The 25,520-nt window shown below is 38.2% G+C and overlaps 1 protein-coding gene across 1 annotated transcript in view; it reads right to left on the reverse strand.

The window, feature by feature from the left end:
• Positions 1 to 11,425, reverse strand: part of PNLIPRP3 (pancreatic lipase related protein 3) — a gene marked incomplete at both ends in the record, with an annotated part of 29,692 nt that extends 18,267 nt beyond the window's left edge. Inside the window, 2 exons of the mRNA XM_081074342.1 lie at positions 3,027 to 3,181; positions 11,377 to 11,425. Of these exons, the coding sequence (XP_080930468.1) occupies positions 3,027 to 3,181; positions 11,377 to 11,425 (204 nt within the window). The remainder of the gene's footprint in view (positions 1 to 3,026; positions 3,182 to 11,376) is intronic.
• Between the last annotated feature and the right edge of the window lie 14,095 nt (positions 11,426 to 25,520).

The following is a 25,520-nucleotide window of genomic DNA, read 5'->3' on the forward strand; positions in this document are numbered from 1 at the left end:
CGTCAGAACAGATTATCCAGAGAAAGGGCTGATTAAGTCTGGGCGCTGGGGCCTTTTCGCTTAACGTTCTTGTCTTTGAGGAGACTGGAGCCTAATGGGTATGAGAGCAAGCCTTTCTACAGGTGATCTCATTTTCAGTAACTCAAAAATAGTCACCAGGTAGGTATGTTCCAGCCTTGACAATGGCTGCAGGCACAGAAACTACCATAATTATGCAAAATGTGCATCACCCCCAGTGTCTGCATGAGCCACTCTAGGTTAAAGAGTGAGGGATACGTGATGGAAGTAAGTTGCTTTATTCTTGCAGAAAGGTACGTAGCTGTGAAGACCGGTGATTCTCAGACTAACTTTGTTGCACCATATTTCCGTAGAACAATACCTCCCTCCAGGAAAAGTGTGTGTTAAACCATTGCATAGTTTACCCTGCTTTCTCTTAAATAAAGGTAACCATTATACAGTACAGCATATGGGTTAAGCCTGGGACAATCCTTTTTTTTTTTTTTTTAGTATAATACATTGACTCATCCTATATACTAGCTGTTGTTAAAAGACACTTTAACAGCAAACCCTCAGGCTTCTATCCATTGTGAAATTCCGGAATAGATCTGGTTTGTTACACATGATCGTTTCCATGTGGAAGGGAGTGGAGAAGACGTGACGAACACGGTTTTTCCGGTCCCTTTATTAGGAAAGCATTTGGATTCTGATATTCTCTTCCTTGCCTTTAGGGTCCAGCCACGCCCTAAGACTAGTGCTCATCTACTGTCTTAGTGCCTGTGCTCTGCAAGGTTCAAGTGCATGGCCACTGGGCATAGGAATGAAGGACCAGTGAGTCCTATGAGGACTGAGGGTCAAGACCGGGGGCTACAGTGAGTCCTGAATGGACACATATATCCTGAAAGTCCTAAACCAACAGAGTGCCCGACCCACAGAGATTCTATTTACATTTTACAAATTGTGGTAAAATATACATCACATGAAAGTTATAATTTTTAAGTTTAGTAGCATTAAGTCAATTGCATTGTTGTACAACCATCACCACCACCCATCTCCAGAATTTTTTCTTCATCCCAAACTGAAATTCTGTACCCATTAAACAAACTCCCCACTACTCCCTGCCCTTCAGTAATGACTATTTCTGTCTCTGTGAATTTGACTATTCCGGGGACTCATTCTAACTGGAATCATACAATATTTGTCCTTCTGTGTCTGGCCTTTTTAACTTAGCAAAATGTTTGCAAAGTTCATCCACGTTGTAGTATCTATCAGAATTTCATTTTTGATAGTGAGTAATATTGCACTCTTTGCTTTTTGATAGTTACAAAAAATCAAGCTTTTGGTAACACTTCATAAGTTTCTCTACACCCACAATAAAGACTTTTCTTCTTTGTCCTAGACAGAGTTGTCATCTACAGAGCAGATGGCGTATTTTGGTAAAGAGCTGTGTGTACACATGCCTGTGTGTGTCTGGTAAGGAGACAGCTGAAAATCAGATTATGTTTGTATGGTGTAAGGCATAGCAGAAGGGTGTCTGGGCTGGCAAGGCCTGCTCTGTGTGTCACGGCTCTGCTGGATATCAAGCCTCAAGGTCACAGACACAATAAAGACCGCAAATGATCTTTCTCTGACCCGCTTTCCCACCTGCTCCCTAAATACAGATGTTCCACTGGTTCTAGTCTCATGCCTTTTTCTCTACCCCTGAGATTGCATGCATTCTTTGGGTTTCAACTTTCACCTCTGGATAACAGACCTTGGAATCTCTTTCTCCAGCTCTGGACTGCCCCCTAAGCTGTAAGACTAAAAGCTCCCAAAGCCTGCCCAAACCTGACCTCTCCAAAATTTAACTCATTCTCGTTCACCTCCAATTTTTCTGATACGAGGGTCATTATTCTTCCATTCACTCATGTGTGAAATCTCAGGACAGTTTATGATGTTTATCCTGTCAGTCTTCCATTATCACACTCACATTCGTTACTCTGGCTCAGGCTAGTTCCCTATGTCTGATCCAATTGCACCATCACATTTGAGTCAGTGCTGTGAAATAGAACTTTCTGTGATAATGGAAATATTCGCTATGTGCACTGTCCAGTATGGTAGCCACCAACCATGTGTGGCTATTGAGCACTTGAGATGGGGTTGGTGTAGCCGAAGAACTAATTTTTAGATTGTATTTAATCGTAACAGCTACGTGTAGGTAGTGGCTACCTGTAGCATAGTGCTAGAGCCTGGAGGAAGTCACCTCCAGGCTCTCCCAGCTCTGGGCAAGAAGGTACACTTCAGCCAGAGCAAATGTCCGAAAGCCTCTTTAAAAACTCTCAGTGGGGCCTCATGGCTCCCAGGGTGAAATCCAAACTCCTTTGGAAGGAGTTATATGACTTGTCTCTAAATTACTTTTCTAACTAACTCTCCATTCGAGAACTTCCTCTCTGTCCCCCATCTAACACAATGTTTGTCCATGCCATTTCCTTTGCCATTTCCCTGTGTCTCTGTTTATGAAAATCCTGCCCATCTTCAGGACACGCCTCGAATGTGTGTCCTCCTCAAAGCCTTTCCTGGTTACCATCCCCACCCCCAAGGGGAAGGTAAGCCCTTCCTTACTGCGTTCCCAGAGTCTTTTATTGTACCTTACATCACAGATCATAATTTGTCTTGCAATAAAGGTATTTATTTACATACCCCGTTTCCCCTAATATAATAGCCTTAAAACACTGTCTTGTTTATTCAATCTAATACATAATAGGTACTGTTGCTTGATCAGTCTTACAAGTGGAAGGCTCTCAATGTATTAACTGAACAAAATATCAAATTTATCTCATAGGAGACAACATATTCAGATCTATCTTCATATTTAAATACTAGAAAAAATAGTATGAGAAAAAAATCTGGCTCACAATTATAAAATGAGATATTTGCCTTGAAATAAACAGTGTATGCCAGAATAGGTTACTACATCTATGTCTTCTATATCTACACCTACAGCTTATATTTTAGAATAACATATGTGTGAAGGCAGCAAGTTAGCTTACCTGATACGCTTTGGGGTTACGTCTAGTATAGAGTAGGAAGCGAGTGTTTATCTTCTCTGGAGACCAGGGTAAACCTGCCAACTGTCTTGACAAAATACCAGACCATGGTAAGCCATCTTTAAAGCATCCCACCCTTTCATAGCAAACTTCTTTTCCTGCAACAAAAAGATGGAGTGGCAGTATTGTAGGAAACAGGCCCACAGAGAGGCTGTGTTTCCCACTCTGAGGATTAACTGAAATTAATATTTAAGTTAAACAAATCTGGTTCAGGGAACATCTCTTCAAAAAATAGCCCCCGCCCCCACATATTATGACCACGACTGTGTAGATTCCACGATGACTCTCCTTTTCATTTTCATTTAATACTCAAAAACAAATAACTTCATTTCATGCTGTTTCATGGAGGGATAGTTCAATTTACTTAATTATGATTAGAATCTATATTTATTCAATTGTTATTATTTATTACATTAATTATAATCTATTCACTTTGATTATTTATTAGTATTGGTTAGCCTGAAGACTTGATCTTGAGGATTTTGTTTTATCATTTATCAAAAAATACTAAATAAATTTTACATTCTCAAATCCACCAGCTTTTAATTTCAAAATTTTGGGTTTTGCATTTCCTCCATTCTCTAAGAATGAGATTCCACATAAATGTAAAGAGGAAGCATAGAAAATTAAACTTATTTTTTTAATGAAAGAAATATTTGTACATTTTTTAAAAAACGTGTACAGATGAACAACATCCTCTGCCCACCCCCAAACCCAACCCCTTCCCCAGAGGCGACCATTTTAAACATGTCTGCAGTTCTTCCTGTAGTTACTTACATATTATATACAATGTGCGTACACTACCAATTTCAATTGATCACCTTTAGCCACACATGATCTATTAACTTGCTGCAATAATAAATGAGGATTTGCCATACTCCCCCCGCCCCCATCAGCCAGGATTAGGGCAAGAAATAGAATCCACACCATTATTTTAACTGTGAGAGATAACAAATTGTTATTAATCAGGTATCAGAGAACTGAAGACAAAAGGGGACGCTGTAAGTAGCTCAGAGGGAGTAACTGCAGGCAGCAGCTACCAGCTCCAGGGCTGGTGAAAGAAATAGAAGAGGTTGAGTTATTGAAATGTGGAAATGTGGGGAAGGGCTACGAGATGTGGAGGGAGTGCTCCAGAGTTGGGATTTGGGCCCGAGGAGGGCTGCTATCTCACTATTGCTGGCAACGTTAAGTGGGCATCATGTATCTGGTTCTTAGAGTATTCAAAAAACTGCAAAAGGAACCAATGGCTGTTATTAGAATGACTGTGCTGGAGTGAAAACCCATTGCTGGAAACACGCAGACAGGAACCAGGAGCAAACAGGAAGAAACACCTCTCTTCTCTTGGAACCTCTGTGTCCCTCTCGGGTCTTTATTGACAGCGTCTCTCGGGAGTGGTTGAAATGTGGAACCGTGCTTGCCCTGTCCCAGTGCTAGCACAGCAAGGGCCAGCTTGAAGCCCAGGGACAACAGCTCAATAGCCAGGCTGTCCTCTCCACTTTCTATCAACTCCTCCTCCTACACTGTCTATAACACTCTTTTTAGCTCATTTGTTGGCTTCCACTGTAAACTTAGTTATCTTCTATTTCTTGATCCATACCTCAGATTCCTTATAACTTGACTCCCTACTTTTGCAAGATGAAGTGTTAAGTGCTGTTACCTCTCCCTCCCTTCCTTCTTTTCATCTTCCAAAGTCTGTCAGCTGCACTTCTACTGTCATTGTGTCAAGACTGATAACATTCAGACTTTGTTCTGTAATCATAATTAAGTCTTGCATGTTTTGTCTGTAGGCTGACTCCAAAAAAAAAAAATCAATAAACAATTTATATTATTCTGACTAGATAAATATTTTTCCTTCCGAGCCAGCTAGCATGCTGTAATTACATTCCCTTCTCTGCACTTTTATTGCTCAGATTCCATTCCCTTCAAAGGAGACTATTCAAATGAATTCTCTTCTCCTCTACACGAATTGCTCAAAATAAGTGTCATTTTAGTTTGCTCCGTATTTGGATTTCTGGTGCCATTTTTGTTTTCCTGGTTTCTCTGGTTGCCTTTCTTTTGTCTTGTTGGAAGTGCAAACATGTGCCTTCCTCAATATATTCCTAGTATAGTGTGGCTTGTCGAACAATATATCTCCTGCCTGGAATCCATTCTGTTTTTTCTCTTGAAGCACAAATATATCCAGTTCTAATTTGGACCAATGATTTCACATTTGGGTTTTGCCTTTCTCAAACAACCTTCTGTTTTTCCTTTATTTTTTGCATTTCATGGCTTCCCCCGCCCCAGATTCTCAACTATATTATCCAGTCTATGGAAGAGAGTTTGAATTTTGAAATGAAGATTATTGTAAATATTGTGTTTTATCTGTTTATAACTTACCAAGCTTATTGGTTATCATGCCCTTATTCCACAAAGACATACCGGTAAATAGGGCATAAGGTTAGAATAAACTAGATGTGATGAGGAGACGGATAAACATTACAAGGCATTAAAGTACTCAGAAAAAAAAGATGTTTACTATAAAATTAATAAGTTGGAATTGGGCCAATAACTTAAATGGCCAACAAAGGATGTAGTTTTAAAATAATAGAATTAAAGATATTATGCAGCCATTTGAAAGATTTACAGAGAATTTGTAATGAAACTTGTAACAAAAGTGAGAATATGTTAGTGAGAAAAGGCAGGTTAAAGAATTATGTGTAGTTTCGTTTAAAATGTATGGGGAAAAACAAAATTCAGAGGAAGTGCACCAAAATATTAACAATGGTGAGACTGTGGTTTTTATTTTCTTCTTTATATTTATCTTTGGTCTCAAATTTTCAATTATGAGCGTGAACTACCTTATCATAAGAAAAAAGTCACAAAAGTAAAAAAAAAAAAAATTGCTTCTTTACCAAATTATGTCATCTCGTTTCTTTGTCTTATTAATAATAATTAAACTAGCAAAAACAGACTAAGCCCTGTGTGTCATATATGTGAAGAAACGAAAACTTAGAAAGTGGTCATCTTGCCCAATGCTTTATTGCTATTAAATTGTAAGAAAAAAATGAACCATAATGCAGATCACTCTGTCGCTAAGTGGAATCGGAAGCACATTAATTAGCTTTTGCTAGCTTATGTCGTGGTGACAAATAGCTTGTCATTGGTTTACAAATATTGAGGATATTTCTCATTCATGTTATATTTTGGCTGCAATGGTTTTAGGTTGGCTGTGGCTCTGATTTACCAGCCTTCTTCCTTCTATGATCCAAGCTAATGGAGCAGATCCTGTTCCGAACATGTTGCTCCGGGACAGAGGAAGAGGATGTAATGGCTGAACTATGCAAAGGCTCTTTAAGCAGCGTTCAGACTTGGCACTGTTCTCTGCCACGTCCCACGGTCAAACGTGGGACTGTAGAATCCTCTTCCAGGGAAGGAGAATAAATAATGGAGAACAGTAATGCAATCCACTGTGCAAGGAGGAACAGTTTTATTAATAAATTTTTGTATGTACCACCAGAATGAAAACCTTTTGTCATTTTAATTTGCATTTTTTAATTACCTATACACTTGAATATCTTTTTGTGCATTTCTGGCCATTTGTACATCTTCGTGTCCTATACATATTTTTCTAAAGTTGTTTTTTTTCTTATTTATTTATAAAACTTCTTTGAATAGTGGAGAGATCTGCCCCTTTTGAGTCAGGTATTTAAGAAAGATATTCTAGTTTGTTGTTTATATTTTTGTCTTATAAATTTTACCTTTTGTCATATAGAAGTTTCACATTTTATTCAACAAAATGATCAACCTTTTCCTTTATAGCTTTGGGGTTTTGTCTTGTTTAGAAAGCATTTCTTACTCCAACATTATTAATAATGTCCCTGTTTTCTTTTCATATTTTTATTGTTTCATTCTTTTACTTTTAAATGTTCAGCTATCTGAGATTTATTTTGATGTAAAGAGGAGGATTTTCACCTAGAATTTCACTTCTCTTAGCATGAATTTCTACAAAGTACAATCATTTTAATGTCTTCCATACCTGTGGCTATTTCTCTTTGTTTATTTAAATCTGCTATCACTGTTTTCTATTTTTTAAGTTTTATTAAGTAACCACTACATACATTTATCGATTATATTGTTTTTTCCTATTTTTCTAATGCATTAACCTGTTTTTATTTTTATTAAATTCTTCCTTCAACTTTTTCTAGTTTCTTTCTCTAGTTTTTTCAGTTCTTGAGTCATTATACTTTGATATATTCTGCAATTAAAGTGTTTTCTTTCCTCTTTGACCTAAAGTTCTTTAAAGGAGCATTTGAAACATAGCTTACTACATGAAACTAGTTTTAATTGGTTAAGAAATCACATAAATTGGTATATTAGCTCATATTTTCCTGATTTCCACTTTCCAAATGAGTCATTTCTCTATCTTACTATTGGCAGTCTTTTCCAATGACATAGAAAAGCTGGAAAATAGATTCATTAATTTATTCAAGAAATATTTATTTGGGTGCCTATTATGTGCCAGATGGTGTTCTCAGCACTGGCGACTCAACAGTGGAAAAAATAATCTTAGTCCAGCTTAGTTAGGGGTGGGGGAACAGACAATGAATAAGAACAAAGAAATAAAATGTGGTATAATAGTGGCAGGTGCTGGGAGAAACACAAAATATGGCAGGGTGAAGGTGCATGTGTGTTTAGGGGAGGAGGGGTTTGCAATTAAAGTAGAGTGGTCAGGAAAGACCTCATTAAAAATGGCGGCATTTGAATAGTGACCTGAAGAGGGTGAGTAGCAAATCATGAGGATTTCTAGACAAGTAACATTCCAGGCAGAGGGAAGAGAAAGCACAAGACCATGAGGGAGGAGCGTGCCTGCTGTGACTGAGGAATTATGCAGAGGCTGTCCTGACCAGAGTTGAGGGAACAAGAAGACACAGGTCCATAGTGTCTTATTCTGCAATTTCAAAACCTAAGAATCTCTGGGGAACAAGAGTGGGGTTTAGGCTTTTTTTGTGGTTTGTTTGTTTTCTAGTTTGCAACAAACTTATTTGTCAGCAAAAACTGACCTAAGGCAATATCTAGTCTTTCTCTCATTTACGATGAATATTTGTAAATTTTACTACAGAAATAGACATGTGGTTGTATACAGAGTGCTGCCACAGATTCCTCTGTGCGTTTTCTGTTATATAATCAACTTGCCATAGTCCCTTTCTACACTCTGAAGAACATCTGAATTCTGGAGTGCATCTGGCCCCCAAGGGTTTGAATAAAGGATGGTGGACAAGTAGCAAGGGGTGAGGCTAGAGAGGTAACAGGGCTAAAGCATGCAGCACCTGGTAGGTCCTTGGAAGTACGCTGGCTTTTATTCAGAAGTGAGATGAGAAGCCGTCGGAGAGCTCTGTGCAGAAAAGTGACACAGACTGCCTTGTTAGCTTCCGGGTTGAGAACAGATTGAAGCAACCAAAGGTAGAGGCAGAGAGACCATCTAGGAGGCTATTGAAGTAAACTACATAAGACACAATAGTGCCTAAAATCATGGCGGTAGCAGTGGAGGTGGGGAGAAGTGGTAAGGTTCTGGACAGATTTTGAAGGATGATCCAAAGAATTTGCTGACTAATTGGCAGTGAGGTGTGGTAGAATGAAAAGTCAAGGATGATATCAAGGTTTATGACAGAAGTGCCTGGGAGACTGGAGTTGCCCTTTAATTGGGATGGGGAAAACTGGGAGGAACAGATTTGGGGTACAGATCAATAGCTCAGTTTTGGATGTGTAGCTTTCCTATGAGTTAGATACATAAGTGGAAGTGCTACAGAGACAGTTGGATATATGAGACTGGAATTCCAGGGAGATCAGAGGGAAGTATAAATGTAAATGTCATTAGTGTAAAGACGATGTTTAAAGCCATGAGTATGGGTGTGGTTATCAAAGGAGTGATTGCAGGCAAAGAAGAGGGATGGCGCATGGACGGTCCAAAGAGTGAGTCCTAGGACACTCCATCATTTAAAAATCAGGAATATGAGGAGGAGCTAGCAAAGAAGACTGCCAAGAAGTGGTCAGAGAAGTAGGAGGAAACCTAGGATGTGCAGCATCCTAGAAGCCAACCTAAAAATGGACTGCCAAGGGAGGGAGCAATTGGGAGTACCAAATACTGCTAAGTCCATCTGGATGACCATGGGCTTATCAACAGGGGGGTGATCATGACAGGTGCAGTTTCAGTGGAGGGGCAGGGTTTAAGCCTGATGGGAGAGAGTACATGAAAGAAGGGGAGGAGAAACAGAAAACTCCAGAAAGACAAATCACAAGTGATGTTTTTAAGATGGGAGAACTCAATATGTTTGTTTTCTGCTGGGAATGATCTAGGACAGAGGAGGAAGATCAGTGAAGCAGGAGAAACAGAAGGGAGTATCGTTGGGTATTGTCCTTGAGTGGGTGAGAGGTGATGGGGTCTGATACGTGCGATGAAGTGTGATCTTTGCTGGGAGCACGCGTGTAGGGGCAGAGAGAAGGCAGAGTGTATGGGCAGATATAGGTAGACAGCTAGATGGGTGTGGTGCTGGGAGCTTATGGAAGGTCTCTTGTCTTTGTTTCTATTTTCTTATTGAAATAGGAAATAAGGCCATAAGCCAAGAGTGCTAATGGACAGGAAGGTATTGAGGTTTGAGTAGAAGGGAGAACAACGAAATAACCTAGGAACCTCGGAAAATGAATGGACTTGGAAAGCAGAGTATGAGGGCTTTGCAGCTTTAGGGTCCACTTTAGTTTAATAACCATAGATTCACAGGGAGACAGTCAGCATGGTATGTGCTTTTTTCCAGGCACATTCAGGTGCACAGGTGCAGGCACAAAGTAGGCAAAGTGCTGGATTCAATCAAGGTCATGGTTAAGCCAAGTGAAGCGAGAGCATCAGAGAAGTCTAATGTGTACACTAAAGAGCGATTATGATTGACCATTGGATTTAAACTAGGTAAGTGAGGAGAGAGCTGCCAAATAAAATATTTTTTAGATGATATATACTACAAACATATGTCCTTTACATGGCTGCCAAAATTTTTAAAAAATGACTCTACATCACAATTGTATCATTACCTATGTTGCATTTATTAAATTTATAGCAGAGTCCATTTGCATTCAGTCTTCTGGTACCTGCCATTTTACAATTTGTGCTTAAATTCAGTGAGCTTCCAAACAGAAGTCACTCAGTATTGAAAAGCCAATATTTCTGAAGGCCTGCAGGGTAGCTGTATCAATCAAAACTGTGTCTCCAGAGCTTAACATGGTGCCTAGCACATAGTAGGTGATCGTGTTTGCTAATTAAAAAATGCATTAGCATCCTTGTTCAGAGAGTATTTTGAGAGGTGGGCTGTGAGTGGAGATAGCAAAGAAGGCTCTGGAAGGAGGAGATGCCACCGAAGCAGAGAAAGTGACAATACAAGAAAACAGAGCAGGGCATACTTCGCTCACTTCTTTTTTGTTCTGGAACTCATCAGTCTCACTGCTTTCAGCCTTCAGACAGGACTGTCCTGGGGCAGGAAAATCATAGACAAAAGAGCACAGTTCCTGGCATATCCTAAAACTAATGATAGCTCCATCCCTTTCATTTTTCATCCCATAGAGGAGAGCTGGAGGAGAGGGATTGAAAAACACCGAAATTCTTTGATTCTATTTTGGTTAAAACATATCAACTAACTTTTATTGTGCCTCTGGCTGCAATATTGAACCAGGGTGGTAAGAACAGACAAAACCAATAACTATTATATAGTAAATACATAACAAGTTCACAGTATAAAGAGCACAAGTCGATGAATATTGAGTTAATGTATAAGAAATGTCCAAGACCAAAATCCCTTCACACAACCGTGACACAAATGGAAAAAATCAACATGGAAGTTCCAATCAGTATTAATCATTCATTCATTCAAACATTTATTGAGCATTTGCTGTGAGTCAGGTACTGAGATAGGAAATATATATATTGTCTTATTTACCGCTACATATCCATCCTAGAAGTGAAGAAATTGAGACTTTAATGGATATGTTACTTGAGTGAGGCCATAAGGCTAGTAGTATATGGCAGATCTGGAAGCCATGTACAATACTATCCAGCAACTTTTATGTTGTTGGAAATAGACGCTTCTCATATGCTCTTAGATTCATTATTACAAAACTGATGTATTTTCCTTAGATGTTTTTATGCAAATAAATTAAAATATAAACAGAGCCAGTATTTCAAAGTCCAGGTCAATTACATTTTGGGTAATTGACCTGGACTTTGAATATACTCATTATTTTTAAGGAACTTATTATAACTTGTGAGTCTTACCTGTCGACGTGCCAAAGAGTAAGAGTGCAGCAATCCAAATCCCAAACATCTAAGTTGATTTTTAAAGTCACATAAAATCTTCTTGAAGATTTTTACTTGTAAAGTCACCTCGCTATAAAAGGTTCAGCAGTTTTCTTCAAAATGACACCACTCACTATTTAAGTTCTGGGTCCAGGAGACCATGGAGCTCACAGCACTTTGAATTCTGTGCTCTGCAAAGTGAATGTGCCATCGTGAGACACCTAGCTTCACAGTAAGAGAGATAATTAGGGGGTGTGTCTTGCATTGTGTGATTGGTGATTAAGAGTTCTGAGGTCTTGCTGTTTCATCGTTAGTAATATTTTGGGTAAGCACAGAATGAGTCACCCTTGAAAGTTATTTCAAGGCTTTGGGATGCTACATAACAAACATTTAAAAGGTAAACATTTTCCAAACCAGGATTATACACTTTGAGCATTTTTTTCCCTAATACATTTCTGAGGGCAAACATCTACTTAATATAAACAGTCCCTGCTAAATTATAAGTGAATTAAATAATGAACACGGCTAATCTGCCTGTCTTACCTGTGTGGCAATATAACATAGTGTTTGCTGTTACCTACTCTAGAGCCTGACCACTTGGATCCAAATTCTGGCTCTGCCATTTATGAGCAATCACCTTGGGCTAGTAAACCTTACTGTGCCTTTCCTTAGATGTAAAATGGGAACAATCAAGTTCCTAACTCACAGGGTCATTTAGGTGATTGAATTACTTATTCTATAAATAGTACCCAGTATATAGTAAATACTATATTTAGTGTTAATTTTATTATTGTCATTTTTCAACTATGTTAATGGTTATAATACCAAATTTATCATCCCATATAGCTAAATACACCCTTACATCACTGTACATAGGCTTTATAATATTCTTTAACGTAAAGAAAACTTGCCTTTTTGGCTACTACATTAACTTAAAGTGATGAGCAATTAAATCCACAGACATCCTTAGTCTGTTTCTCAAATTTTAAATGTTCACATAAGATGGCTGAAAGTATTTCTTGGTTTTTCTTAATGTTTTCCTTTCACTGTAATAACGTTTAAGATTTTAAAGTTTTATAATGCATTCAGGCTTTTCATACGAAACTTATTACATTATACAAGAATCAAAGAAAAGATTATGAACAAGAGTAGGTACAAGTCTTGGGTGCTTTGTTTGGTTGAAATATTTCCTGGAACTTGTAGCCACCAGTCCACCTGGTACGCAGACAGGCAGTGATTGAAAAATAGTCTTATTTAGCAGCACCGAGGTTGGGGCCTGGCTGCATGTCCAGTAAGTATGTCATGGAAAAGGCATGCTCTAAAATATTTCCTAGTTACAACTGGTCATTTTTTTTTCCAAATGGCATGTCAAGAATCAATGTTTTCAGCCACATGTGTAAGATCAACATGAATATCATGACCATCAGTAGCACCTTTCAGAAGACTGACTGGTAGTCATGTCTGCCTCCCAAGGGATAAGCAAAATGCCTGGAACTTAGTGGGTGCTTAATGAACGTTTTTAAATAAAAAAATACAAAGGTTTACAATGATAAGACAGGATTTTTTAAAACACCACTCTCTCTTCCATGTTTTCACAGCACTTTTCAATGAATCTGCTATAGCACTTAGCATATCATAGAATTGTTAGGCATTAGTGAGTAGCCTCCACCTCTAGACCGAATTATTCTGGGACAAGCGCTGGTTTTTATTCATCTATGGGACCCCAGTATCTAGCAATATGTCTTTTACAGCAGACCCTTGATCACTATTTGTTGAAAGAAAAATAACAGTATTAGATTTCATTGATCTCATATCACACAAGGAAATTCTTACTCTGGAGAGATTATCATTCTTAGAGTTGAGGATTCATTACACTTTAATAATTATATTTAATGAGGAACAGATATTGGTGAATCCATAGATGTTTTGTTGAAATAATGACAGTTCCTCCTGAAATATGTCACACAGAGTAGTTAACGATAGCTTTTAAAAGTTCATCACAAAATCAAAGCTGTGCTTATATATGACAGAACACCAAAATGAGGAAAAACAGCAAATCAGTTTAATTCTTGATTCAGCAGTAGAGAATAATTCACTTAATTCTCTCCCGGACATGATAAATTATTGTGAGGATTTAGAAGGCAGAGAATCTTTCAAGATGTCATGATATTTCAACATTGATGTCATGATATTTCAACATTAATGTCAGAACCCTGAAGAATATGGCCGTAATTTTTAAAATCCCTTTTTAGGCTATTTTTTAATGCCCGTCTCTTTAAATTATCCAAGATTTCAAGGAGGCTGGCATCATGGCCTTTTTGGGGAAGGAAAGAAAGAGAGAAATACTTGAGCAATGTTAGCATTCATTTATTCATTCACTAAATATTTGAGTGGCTACTCTGTACCAGGCACTATTCCAGTTTCTAGTGATACATCAATGACTGAAAGAGACAATGAAAACCTTGCCTTCTTGGATATGACAACGGAGGGAGGCAGCCAATAAACACAGTAAACAAGTAAATTAGAGAGTATGTGAAAGATGGTTTAAGTGTGATGGGAAAAAATAAGTAAAGCAGAGGAAAGGAGATTGGGGAATTTGGGATTTGATTGGAGGAGAGTGTTGCTATTAATTGGGGTAGTCCTGGGAGGCCTCATTGAGACGATGACATCTGAGCAAAGACTTGAAAGAGGTGAGGGAGGTAACTAAGTGACTGTTCAGGCAGAGGAATAGGTGAGCCCGTCCTGAGTCAGGAGTGTGTCTCGTGTCTATGAGAAAATGCAAAAAGGCCAGTGTGGCGGGAACAGAGAGCAGGAAAGGAGTAGAGGTTGACGTCACAGAGGCACTTGAAGGTCAGAGTGGTAAGGTCTTATTTGTCATTGTAACTATTTCAGCTTTCCCTCTCAAGAAAAGAGCGCCACTGGAGGACTCTGCGCAGAGAAAGCACCTAGTTTGCCTTCAGTTGTAACGGTCGTTCTGGCTGCTCTGTTGCTGTATAGAGCATATAAAATATGTATGTGGATTGAGGTTTGCAAAAGAAGTTGTTTACTAGTAGGGACAGGACTATGGACACACTTGTGTGAGACGGATAAGAGTAAAGGGAAAGTAAACATGTTTATGTGTAGAGCATATACATGAAAGTAAACATGTTTATGGTTATGTGTGAAACTGAGCATAACAAAATGGAGTGATAAACACATTCACCAAACCACTTCTGGTTATCACCTAAGAAGTCAACAAGTCCAAGGAAAAGAGGGTAAAGCAGAATTCCAGTGCAATGCCATGAGTGGTCCGACTGGGCACTCCGGCTAGGACCCTCTGCGAGGCTCTGAGCGAGACACTCTGAAACGATCCTCCAGGACATTCGTCTGGGCGGTGATCTGACAGAGACCTCTGTGAGATGCAAGGGACTCTCCAAAGCTCTTCCTTGCAAGACCAGCTTGCCTCAGACCCGTCGTGGGCACAGTCGTCCTTTCCAGACCAGAGACCTTCTCTACCTCAATTGACTCTGGGATTTGGTTTCTTATTAAACTTATTCTATTCAGTATAACCTTCTGTGCTTACCAGAGCATTGGCCTCTGGAGGGACATTGGTTCCCAAATAAAGCTGTGTTACTCTCTCTATCTGAACCTGTGTGCCAAGACTTTGTTCCCCACTCACATCACGAGTACGACGCTGGGACGTAGGGCCCTGCTGAGGGGTTAATGTCCCCTTGAGTTTCAGGAGGAGACTGAAATGTGTTGACTGCCCTTCCAGGTGCTCACGACAGTTGCCAACAGACTGAAGTTGGACAAGGGTGGACTCAGGAAGACCAGTCAGAAAGCCACTGCTGTGAGCCAGGAGAGAGGTGATGGCGGTTTGGACCAAAGGGGTAGTAATGCAGGTGGTGAGAAGTGGATAGGTTCAGGACACAGTTTGGTGGTAGAGTGAGACAACAGGGTTTCCTTTGTTATTATCTCTCTTCTTTAACTTAGCTCTTGAAGAATGCAATGATATAGGAGAGTCCTTAGTGCATTTTGCAGAAGTAGAAACATTTAATCACTTTTTTTTTCTGTTTTATTCTTGAATAACAGATTTTCTCTCATGAGTTTGTCAGAATAGATCTTATGATGCAAGAACTATGATGCAAGTCGAGTGGAACTTATTGGCGTTATCTCCCCTCTCTGTCTGTTTTCTTTGTGAGTATATGGAGGTGACAATACCACTTCAGGGTGTTGTTGTGTGAACTAAGTGCAGATAAAAGCATACCTCCTAGAGATAAACTGTCTGGCCCAGACAAAGCCCTCAGTAGTAACAGCTGGTTTTATTCCTACTCCTGAGAAGTGGGTTGAGATTGGCCCGAAGGAATTATTTCAATGGTTTCCTTTAAGGACTGTCTGGTATGTGGAGACTACATTCCCTGGGGTAATCCCCCAAAGTATGCATTTTAGAAAGCTGTGTATGTTCTTGTTTCAAAAAAACTCAAGGACATGGGGAAAGGTCTAGGAAATGGTGAAAAAGAGAACAACAGGTTCAAGCCCTGGCATGACAAAGGAGGAGAATGGGATTATGTGCTGTCATCTTTATATTCAAGAACATTCCTGGACTTCATATTATATAATGATTACATTTAAAGTGTTGCCAGATCCCCCAAAAAGGGAGGTAAAGTCAGATAATGAAGAGGCAATTTACTTGGTGGGGAAAGCAATGGTAAGTTTCAGGAATGTCTAGTATACGGCAATACCATTTTGTCAACAATAAAAGCCCTGGGAATGACCATTCTCCCTGCATTTTGGAATCCAGAGACTGGTGAAATATTTACCAAGGAAATATTGTTGTTAAACGATTACTTTGTGATCTCTAAGAGTATAATTAGATAGTCATCACATACTTGTTAAATTATACACAATAAAAATACACATAACTTCAACACAATTCATTATAATTACAAGTTACTCAAGGCTACTTGAAATGTCCAAGTAGCACACTTTTCATAATAGTAATTTACTATACTAGAATGTGGTATGTTAAAATTATACTTCGAAAAATTAAATTCTTCCACATTCAGCAAAGAAATCAGAATGATATAATAGAGGAAAACATCACCATCAAAGAGGCAATTGCAAGGAGAAGTTGGGAGGATTTATACCTATGTCTAGAACTGGCAAATCATGTGTGGGACTTCAACACAGTCTGAAAAGGCCTAAATTCTAGAAACCGGCTCTCATGGGAGGAATACACTATGTAATTTGGAGCCTGGACTTCAGAACTGGATTTGAGTTCATAGCCAGGCAGGATCTCTTTAGCTTATTGCAGTATGAGACACACAGTAAACATTCGATAAATGGGAGCTATGTAACAATTATTATTTCCTAGGTCCAACCCAGTCTCCTGTTATGTGTGCAGTGGTACTCAATGAATGTCACTGAGAGAGGCTGGGCTACTTGTCCAAACAAACCCAGGAGAAAGGCAGGACTGGAAAGGAGGGTCAACAATGGATAGGCCTTCCGTGGGAGTATAATGACAATGAGCAAGTCTGGATGTGAACACCTGTGTAATTATGAAGGCATGGTGGACCCAGTAGAACCACGGGGAGAGAGAGCCACAGAAAACAGGCTCATTAGGAAGGATGATCAATTAGTTATTTATAGGTGAGGAAAGAGATGATTGCTGGGTGGCGATTTCAGGAAGAGGAAAAAGAAAAGTATGACTACGTTGCCAAATAGAGGTAACCAGAAGGTGACTTACAGGTGAGAGAGCAGAGGGAGGCTGCTGATTTGTTTCACTGTGGATGAAACTTGTTCCTGTTTCATGACCCTGGTTAGAAGTTCTGTCATGTACTTCCACTCGTCACAAGAAAAATCAGAGCATAAGTAGATAAGTGTAAATCCAGCCAAACACATTTACGACAACGCAAATGCTCATCCATAAAAGGATTTACCATGAGTTTCAAGGTTCCTCATTAGTACGGGCATTTTTAAGGCCTTGCCATGGGTCTTAGCAATGTTTCACTTTGCTGAGATGCTTTAATTACAATTGCCTGAGACTCTAAGTCTCTTTGCACTCTGGATTCCCTACTATAACTCTTCCCCTGGTGTGGGTGGTGCTGGAGTGGCCGTGCACATATTTCTGGGATCCAGCTAAGGGAGATTTAGGGAAACATTTTGTCATAAAGGTCTGACTCTATGTTCTGATGTTTGACTGCTGACAGCTTTTAAGCTCACCCTTACCTTTTTCCTTTTCACCCCACTTCTGGGCAAACTGATCAGAAAGCCTGGGTGCTCCTTGTTGGCACAGAAGGGAAAGTCAAACTATGCAACCCCACCCATATGTGGGAACCCTCGCTCCAGCCCCACCTCCTAACCCCCACAGACACCCTAAGCCAGTATGCTTTCTCTCCTGTCTCCAGCCATTTTTAGGCCAGCATCGGAGCCTGTCCTACTGTCCCCAAAAAGACTCATGATGTAAGTAAGAAAACTTTCACGTCCTCTCAGTGTGTGTGTGGCATCGTTAGTCTTGACAAAGCAAATGTGGGGTGAGGGAACTATCCTGTCTATTCAAGATGATCAAACCACCTTTAGTTTGTGTTTGAACAAGAACACGCTCTGGCCCAGGCATGAGGCTCCCCAGCCCTGGGTCCTGTACTTTAGAGGACTCGGGTAAAGAAACGCACGTCACATCTGATCAGCTTATTGACACATACGTGAGTGTCCCTGTTGCTCAGGTGCGTAAATCTCAACACCCACTCTCATGACCAGTATTGCTCAGGCCCAGGTGAACACGTCACGTTTATTGCCCTGCGTCCTCAAAATAAAAAGTGACTCATTCTGAATGCTATGAATCTCTGTGGGTTGTGTCATGAACAATGGGAGAGAGATGAACTACTTCGGGGTATGGGGAGGGTTTGAGTGGTGGAAATGCTTAGGTTTTTTTTTTTAAAGGTGAATTAATGTACTTGACAAATCTTAGTGTGAATGCAACAGATTTTTGCATAATGAAGCCTCATTTCCTAGTAATGCCCAGTATTCATTTTATTGTTTCACTTATTCCATTTGGGATTTCAGAGGTCCTCATAAATTAGCACAGTATTGCAAAAGTTGCACATAGTGGGTGAGGAATGTTTTATAATATTAAATAATGCATATTATTCTTAAATTTGTATTATCAGTTCTAATGTAACATATATTATGTGTGTGTGTTTTTTACTGTGGCAACTAGACTGAACACTAGAGCTATGAATAGTTACTTTTTTATTAAAAATTAAAATAAAATTTCAATGTAAATCAACTGAAATATTTTTATTATTTTGATATTTATTGATTATAACTTATAATTTTCCACTGGATTATAGTTTTGAATATTTTGAAGAAAAACGTTTTTGAAAATATACATACAGAATCGTCTTAATTTTTAAATTTCATTTTATTTTTTAATCCATTAGATCACTACTGTCAAATAACACACATACTGTGAAAAATCTTGATTATAATAGCTTAATAAGTGATTTTTGCTGAAGTGAAGGTAAGAAAAAAATGATATGGGATATATATATAGAAATGTATGAATTGTGTTTGTCTTTGATTACTATATAAACATTCCCTAGCCCGTTAATGAAACACCAAGACATATGCAATAATAATTAAATTTGGTTGTCTTTGATATTTACTGATTTTGTCATAAAAACCATAGTCTTATCTGTATTTTTTAAAAAATGTTGTCGTTATGAAGGTATATGTGTTAAGGTAGCAAGATGGAATATATTTTATTTAACTTTACTTTTGCTTGATTTGTAACAAATATATTACATGTACGCTTGTAAAATATTTTTAAGTGGAGCCGTACAAGCCTCCACTTGTACCCTTGCTCAAGACCCCACGAATGTTAGGTGCACAACTAGCTGTAGGATTACTTGGATATATTTAGATAATTTGCAGTAACGCCCAGGTAGAGTTATGTTATTGTTAGTCATCCAGGTGTAGGGATGGCTTCTAATAATACTATTGTTGACTAATGGATTTATGTCACAAAGGTGCAAACAGGCCAAAAGTTTCATCCATATAAAACATGTCCAGGGGTAACTGTCATTTGAAGTGATGGAGAAAAAGGTTTGAAATATATGAAGCCACATATCAGTGAAATCATATAGTCCTCTTCTTTTTTCTGTCTGACTTATTTCGCTTAGCATCATACTGTCAAGATCCATCCATGTTGTCACAAATGTTCCTATATCATCTTTTCTTACCACTGAATAGTATTCCATTGTGTATATGTACCACAACTACTTTATCCATTCATCTATCGAAGGACATTTTGCTCGTTTCCATGTCTTGGCCACCGTAAGCAAAAGAACAAGACAAACAAATGAGAAACAAAAACTCATAGACACAGACAATAGTTTAGTGGTTACCAGAGGGTAAGGGAGGTGGGGGGTGGGAGATGAGGGTCAGGGGGATCAAATATATGGTGATGGGAGGAGAACTGACTCTGGGTGGTGAACACACAATGGGATTTATAGATGATGTAATACAGAATTGTACACCTGAAATCTATGTAATTTTACTAACAATTGTCACTCCAATAAATTAAAAAAAAAATATATGAAGCCAGAAGACAGTCTATGGAAATCTCAATAATCAGATGTGTCAAGTTGTACGTAGAGAATTTGGCTGTCATTGATGCCTACCCAAAAGGGAAGTTCTCACCTACCAACAACACAGCATACACAATATTCCTTGCACCATAATTTTTTTTCTTTCTTTAATGAGACTTGCATGAAATAGAATTTACTATAATTCCAGTGTTTAAATTTCTCAATAATTTGACATAAAAACTGACCTCCACAAAGATGAGATAGAACTTGTAATATGCTGCTGCAAAAGAGACAGTGACAACATACTGACTAATGAGTATCATCAATATAAAGAGTATTTACGATTAGTCACTTCCCAGGAAGACTTGACACACTGAGATTTTAGACGTTATATAAGAAAATAAACTTTAGTGACAGGGGCTTGTCCAAATTTGACATCAAGCCTAAAAATGTATACATTGCTAATAATGAGATGTGAAGCTAAAACTTTTCCAAATTATCAATAAAAAAAATTCTTACCTTGCTGGAGGAAAGACTGAATTATCTTTATATTTTCTTTCTACAAAAAAGATATTATAAAAATGAAGAGGCATCAAAAAGTATGTAATCAAAAACGAAGGAGAAAGAATATTAGAAACTTATATCAATTAATAAACATGTCAAGTCTCTAGATTTTGTAATGTTTTTGGTATTTGCAAGCTTTTAAAATCATAATTTTTGTGACTTCTTTTCTTATTCTAAATATTCACTATCATATCAGAGTTTTACTTTCAGATTTGAGGTTGTGTAATCTCAAAGAACGTCTTATAGCACCTGGAACGGCCGCTGTGCTTATCTTACTGATGATATGTTGATAATATGATCCTTTTCAGAAAACAAAACATTTTCATTTCATTCATTTTCAAACGTCCAGTGTCCATACCATTCCACTGAATAAAGACAATGTCCAGCATGTGCAGGTTTCAGCTGCCACCAAACAAAATACAACCAGTTTGCAATGTCGACGGGAGGGTGGTCAAGAGGGAAAGTAAGATGTCCTGTTGGCACCTGACCTAGTTGTTTTTCACTCCTTTACTTTTAAACAACTCCTCCTCCTCTTCTTCTCTCTCTTTCTCTCCCTCTTCTTTCCCCCTCCTTCTTCTTTTAAATAAAATTTATTTCAGTTCCCATTGTCAACATGGCATGTGTTCATAACACCTGCTTTTAAAAATATGGAAAACTAGAAATAGGTTTTTCATACATGGTCCTGTTGTACTGAGAATGATATTCAGCTTTGTGGTCTTCCTCCTAAATACTTATAATTCCAGTCTACCCATGAGAAAAACATCATACAGGTGCAAAATGAAGAACATTCTACAAATATCTCAGTACTTCTCAAAACTGTCAATATGCCATCAAAAACAAGGAAAGTCTGAGAAACTGACACCCTCCAGAGTAACCTAAGGAGACATGGCAACTAAATGTAATATGGTATCTTGGATGGGGTCCTAGGAAAAATATGTTATGAAAACTAATTAAATATGAATTAAGTATGGAGTTCTATTTATAATAATGTATCAATATTGGTTCATTAGTTGTGATAAATACACCAATGTGATAAATGTAAGATGTTAAAAACAGGAGAAACTGGGTATGGAGTGTATGGGAGCATTTGGAAACTTGCTGTACTACCTTTTGCAATTTTTCTATAAAACTAAAATTATTCTAAAATCAAACTCTTGTTTAAAAAACAAATCAGTGTAAGTACAAATACCTGCAGGTATGTCCCGCTTTGCAAACCAGAATCCTTTTTCAGAGACTTGTCAAAATGTAGGCAAAATACATGTATATTGAGTTAAATGACTCAATTCCATATACTCAAAGGATCCACATTCCTCTTTAAAAAAGTAAACACCTGTACCAAAGAGAATGTTGACATGAGATTCTGAAAATACTGTAGTATGAAAGTCTTTATATAGTTAAAAACAAATCCATAGTCTCAAGGCGGAGACTAGTCATCATTTTTATTCCCAAATCTTTTTTGACATATTTTCTCCAAAATAATTTTCTAGGTGTGATTTTACAATTGGGTTAATACTATATACGTAATTTTGTATTTTACCACTGAACATTATAGCATGTGTTTCTCCATAAATAGCATTTTAGTTTCTACATTACATTCTACCAATATTTGCCTAAACATTTCTTTATTGTGGGATACTTGGCATAGTTCCAATTTTTTTCAGTATTATAAATAGCCTGGCAGAGGATATCTGTGCACATAAAGCTACTTTATGTATTGAAATTATTTCCTTCTAATTGATTCCCAGAAGTGAAATTAGTGGGTCAAGAACTTTTAATGCTTTTGATGAATTCACTGCGTGGATTTTTATTGCAAAATTGGCAGGAATCAGCAGCCATGAAACATCTCTCTCCATTGCTTTCAAGCCAGTTGGTAGGTTCCCAACTCTGAAGCCACCCAGCGTAGACTGTACTCATTTCCTCATTTCTTGTCATGCTGGGAGAAACAAAACATCGTTGTATTGTTTTCCATTTGACAGAAGCAGTTGATAGAACTTCTAAAGTGTGCTGACTCTGAGAACCACTGAATTAAACCACTGAATTAAGAAACAGAGGTGGTGATAGGTAATGAGGCAGACCGTATTAGAATAGTAATATTAAGCCAACATGTACTGAGCTCTTTTTGTGTGTCAATCCTGGACTAAAGGATTTAGGGAAATTACCTTCTTTTACCATCACACTAGCCCCATGAGGCAGTGTGGCAGAGAATGCTTATTATCTTCCAATGTCAATTCTCCTCACCTCTGTTAGTAACACAAACATGGTTTTCATTTTACATGTTTCCTCCAGGAAGAAAGAGGCATTTACCAGCCTCCTTTGAGCCATAGGACTAAGTGTTGGCTTATGAGTGACAGAAGAAATTTTATATGAGAGTTATCGCCATCCTTCTTTCAAGGCAGGGGACCCATCTTCTTTTTCTTTCCTTCCATTTTACTGTGTAGGTCATGAAGATGACAGCTGGAGCTCCAGAAGTCGTTTTGGACCATGAAGATGAGAGCTACACCCTAGAACCCAGCAGGAGTCTCGATTCACACATAGTTCAGTCCTTACTTTATACTATAAAACTAATACTTAGCAATGAAAACGTTAGCAACAACATAAGCATATTAGATAGAGAAGAGGAAGGCACTGAGACTGTTATGGGGAAGAAAGTTCTTATCCTATTTGATACTAAACAGAGAGGATGTGTGGTAGAGTGGAAAGAGCCTGGATTCTAGTCCTGGCCTCGTGACCTTGGACACATTACCTAATCTACAGGTATCAAGTTTCTTCTTCTCAAATGAGTGTGTCAGGTTACCTGTGGCTGGTCTTTAATGCTCCTCCCACTTCTGGTAGATGTGACCTATGATCTAAATATAGGATTAGGGGAACAAGTACTAGCTTAAGGGGAAGATAAATGAATCATTGGTGGTCAAAGGTTAAAACTTTCAGTTATCTGATGAATAAGGGATGTAATGTACAGCATAGTGACTAGAGCTAAGACTACTGAATTTCATACTTGAAATTTTCTAAGAGAGGAGATCTTAAGGCAGATACACACAAAAGGTAACAATGTGAGGTGATGGATGTGTTAATTAACTTAAACTGGTGATCATTTCACAATGCACACACGTATGTACGTATATCAATTCATCATGTTGTATGACGCATGCTTTCAATATAACTGACAATTGTATTTGTCGATTATGCCTTGATAAATCTGGAAAAAAATGAGTAGTTGGGTAAAAGAGAAAAGGCAAACCTACTAATATTAAAAATAAAATTAGTGCAGGCAAGATAATGAAAATGATATACTTATTGCAATCAATGTACACAGGCAATGTTGGCAACTAAAACGTCAAATTCAGTAACAAGGGAATGACCCAGTTAATTAGGTAGTGCCTATTTATTTATTTATTTATTTATTCATTCATTCATTCATTATTTATCCCTTTTTATGCGACAAATGAAATGTGTGATTGACCTGTAGGTCAACAGTGAAATTAAGGAAGGTAAAAGGAAACTAAAGTTTATTAAGCACCTTTACTTACCAGGTACTGTGTTAGATGTTACACACACATTACATTACTTTGTTCTCCCAATTACCCTACAAGGTTGATATTTTATTCTAATTTTTATTCAGATAAGGACGGTGAAGTCACTACAGAGGTTAAAGAAATGATCCCATGATAATTATGAAAACTGACCTAGGATTTGAACCCATTATAAACCGTAAACACTGCAATGTCTCGCAATGGCCTTTCAAATTATTGGTCCTTCCTAGCCCTCTCTGCTGCATTTACTTTTCCTGATTCTTGCAACACACGTTGTTATCTTTTAGGTCTCCGAAATAACCTATTTTACCACCTATTTCTATGGTTCCTCTGGTTTTCGCTCATGCTGTTCTTCCCCGTTGATGGTCCTTCCCCTTCTCTACAAGCTGGCTCCTCCTCATAATTCAAGGCCAAGTTCAAGTGTGACAATCTCTTTTATGAATTATTTTTCCTGATTCCACTCAGTCATATAAGATTTCTCCAGTTTCTCAATACCCACTTGTATTATTTTCATCCTTCTTATAGGTCATTCCATTTTTAATACTGTACAACTTCCATTGTGTTTTCTTTATTCCCTGCTTTTTTTTCCTTTTTACCTTTGACCACCCATTTCTCCCAACCCTAACCCCCACCTCTGGCAACCACCAATCTGCTCTCTATCCATGAGCTTGGTTTGTTTATCTGTTTTTAGATTCCACATATAAGTCAGATCACACAGTGTTTGTCTTTCTCAAACTTATTCCACTTAGACTAATGCCCTTGAGGTCCATCCATGTTGTTGCAAATGGCAAGATTTCATTCATTTTTATAGTTGAATAATATTCTAGTAAATACACACACACACACACACACGCCACAGTTTCTTTATCCATTCATCCACTGATGAACACTTAGGCCGTTTCCATATCTTGGCTATTGTAAATAATGCAACACATTATTTTTATCCTTCTTATATAACTTTTAAAATCTTATAGTACTTAGGTTTTCATCTCCATTACTAACTTGCAAGCTTGAAGGCCAAAGCTTGAGTATATATTTGTATGCTTGTTATGATACCTGATTAGTGTAGATTTTTTCTAAAACACAGATCTGATTATTTCATTTCCCTGCCTTCTCTGTGAGATAAAGTGCAAACTCAGCAGCACGTGAGGCACGGCCTTTCTCATGCTGCCTCCATATGCTTCTCCCACTACTCCTTCCTCTACGAGTGCATCCAGTGGAACGTAGAGCACTGGACACACATTAGCTCTGCCTAAGCTCTGTGCCTAACTCCCTTGTCTACAAACTGAGGAAGTTGACCTTTGTGATATAAGGTCCTTTGTGGTTCTACAACAGTATAAGCTTTTAATTTTAAGGGTCACATTCATAGACACTTGAGTAAGCTCTCCTTCTAAGGAAAAAAAACACCACCAATTAAAAAAAAACTTGACCAATCTAGCTTTCTCTCTAACAATAATGCCAG

The sequence above is a fragment of the Rhinolophus hipposideros genome (genome assembly GCF_964194185.1).
Source record: "Rhinolophus hipposideros genome assembly, chromosome: 15".
NCBI lineage: Eukaryota > Metazoa > Chordata > Mammalia > Chiroptera > Rhinolophidae > Rhinolophus > Rhinolophus hipposideros.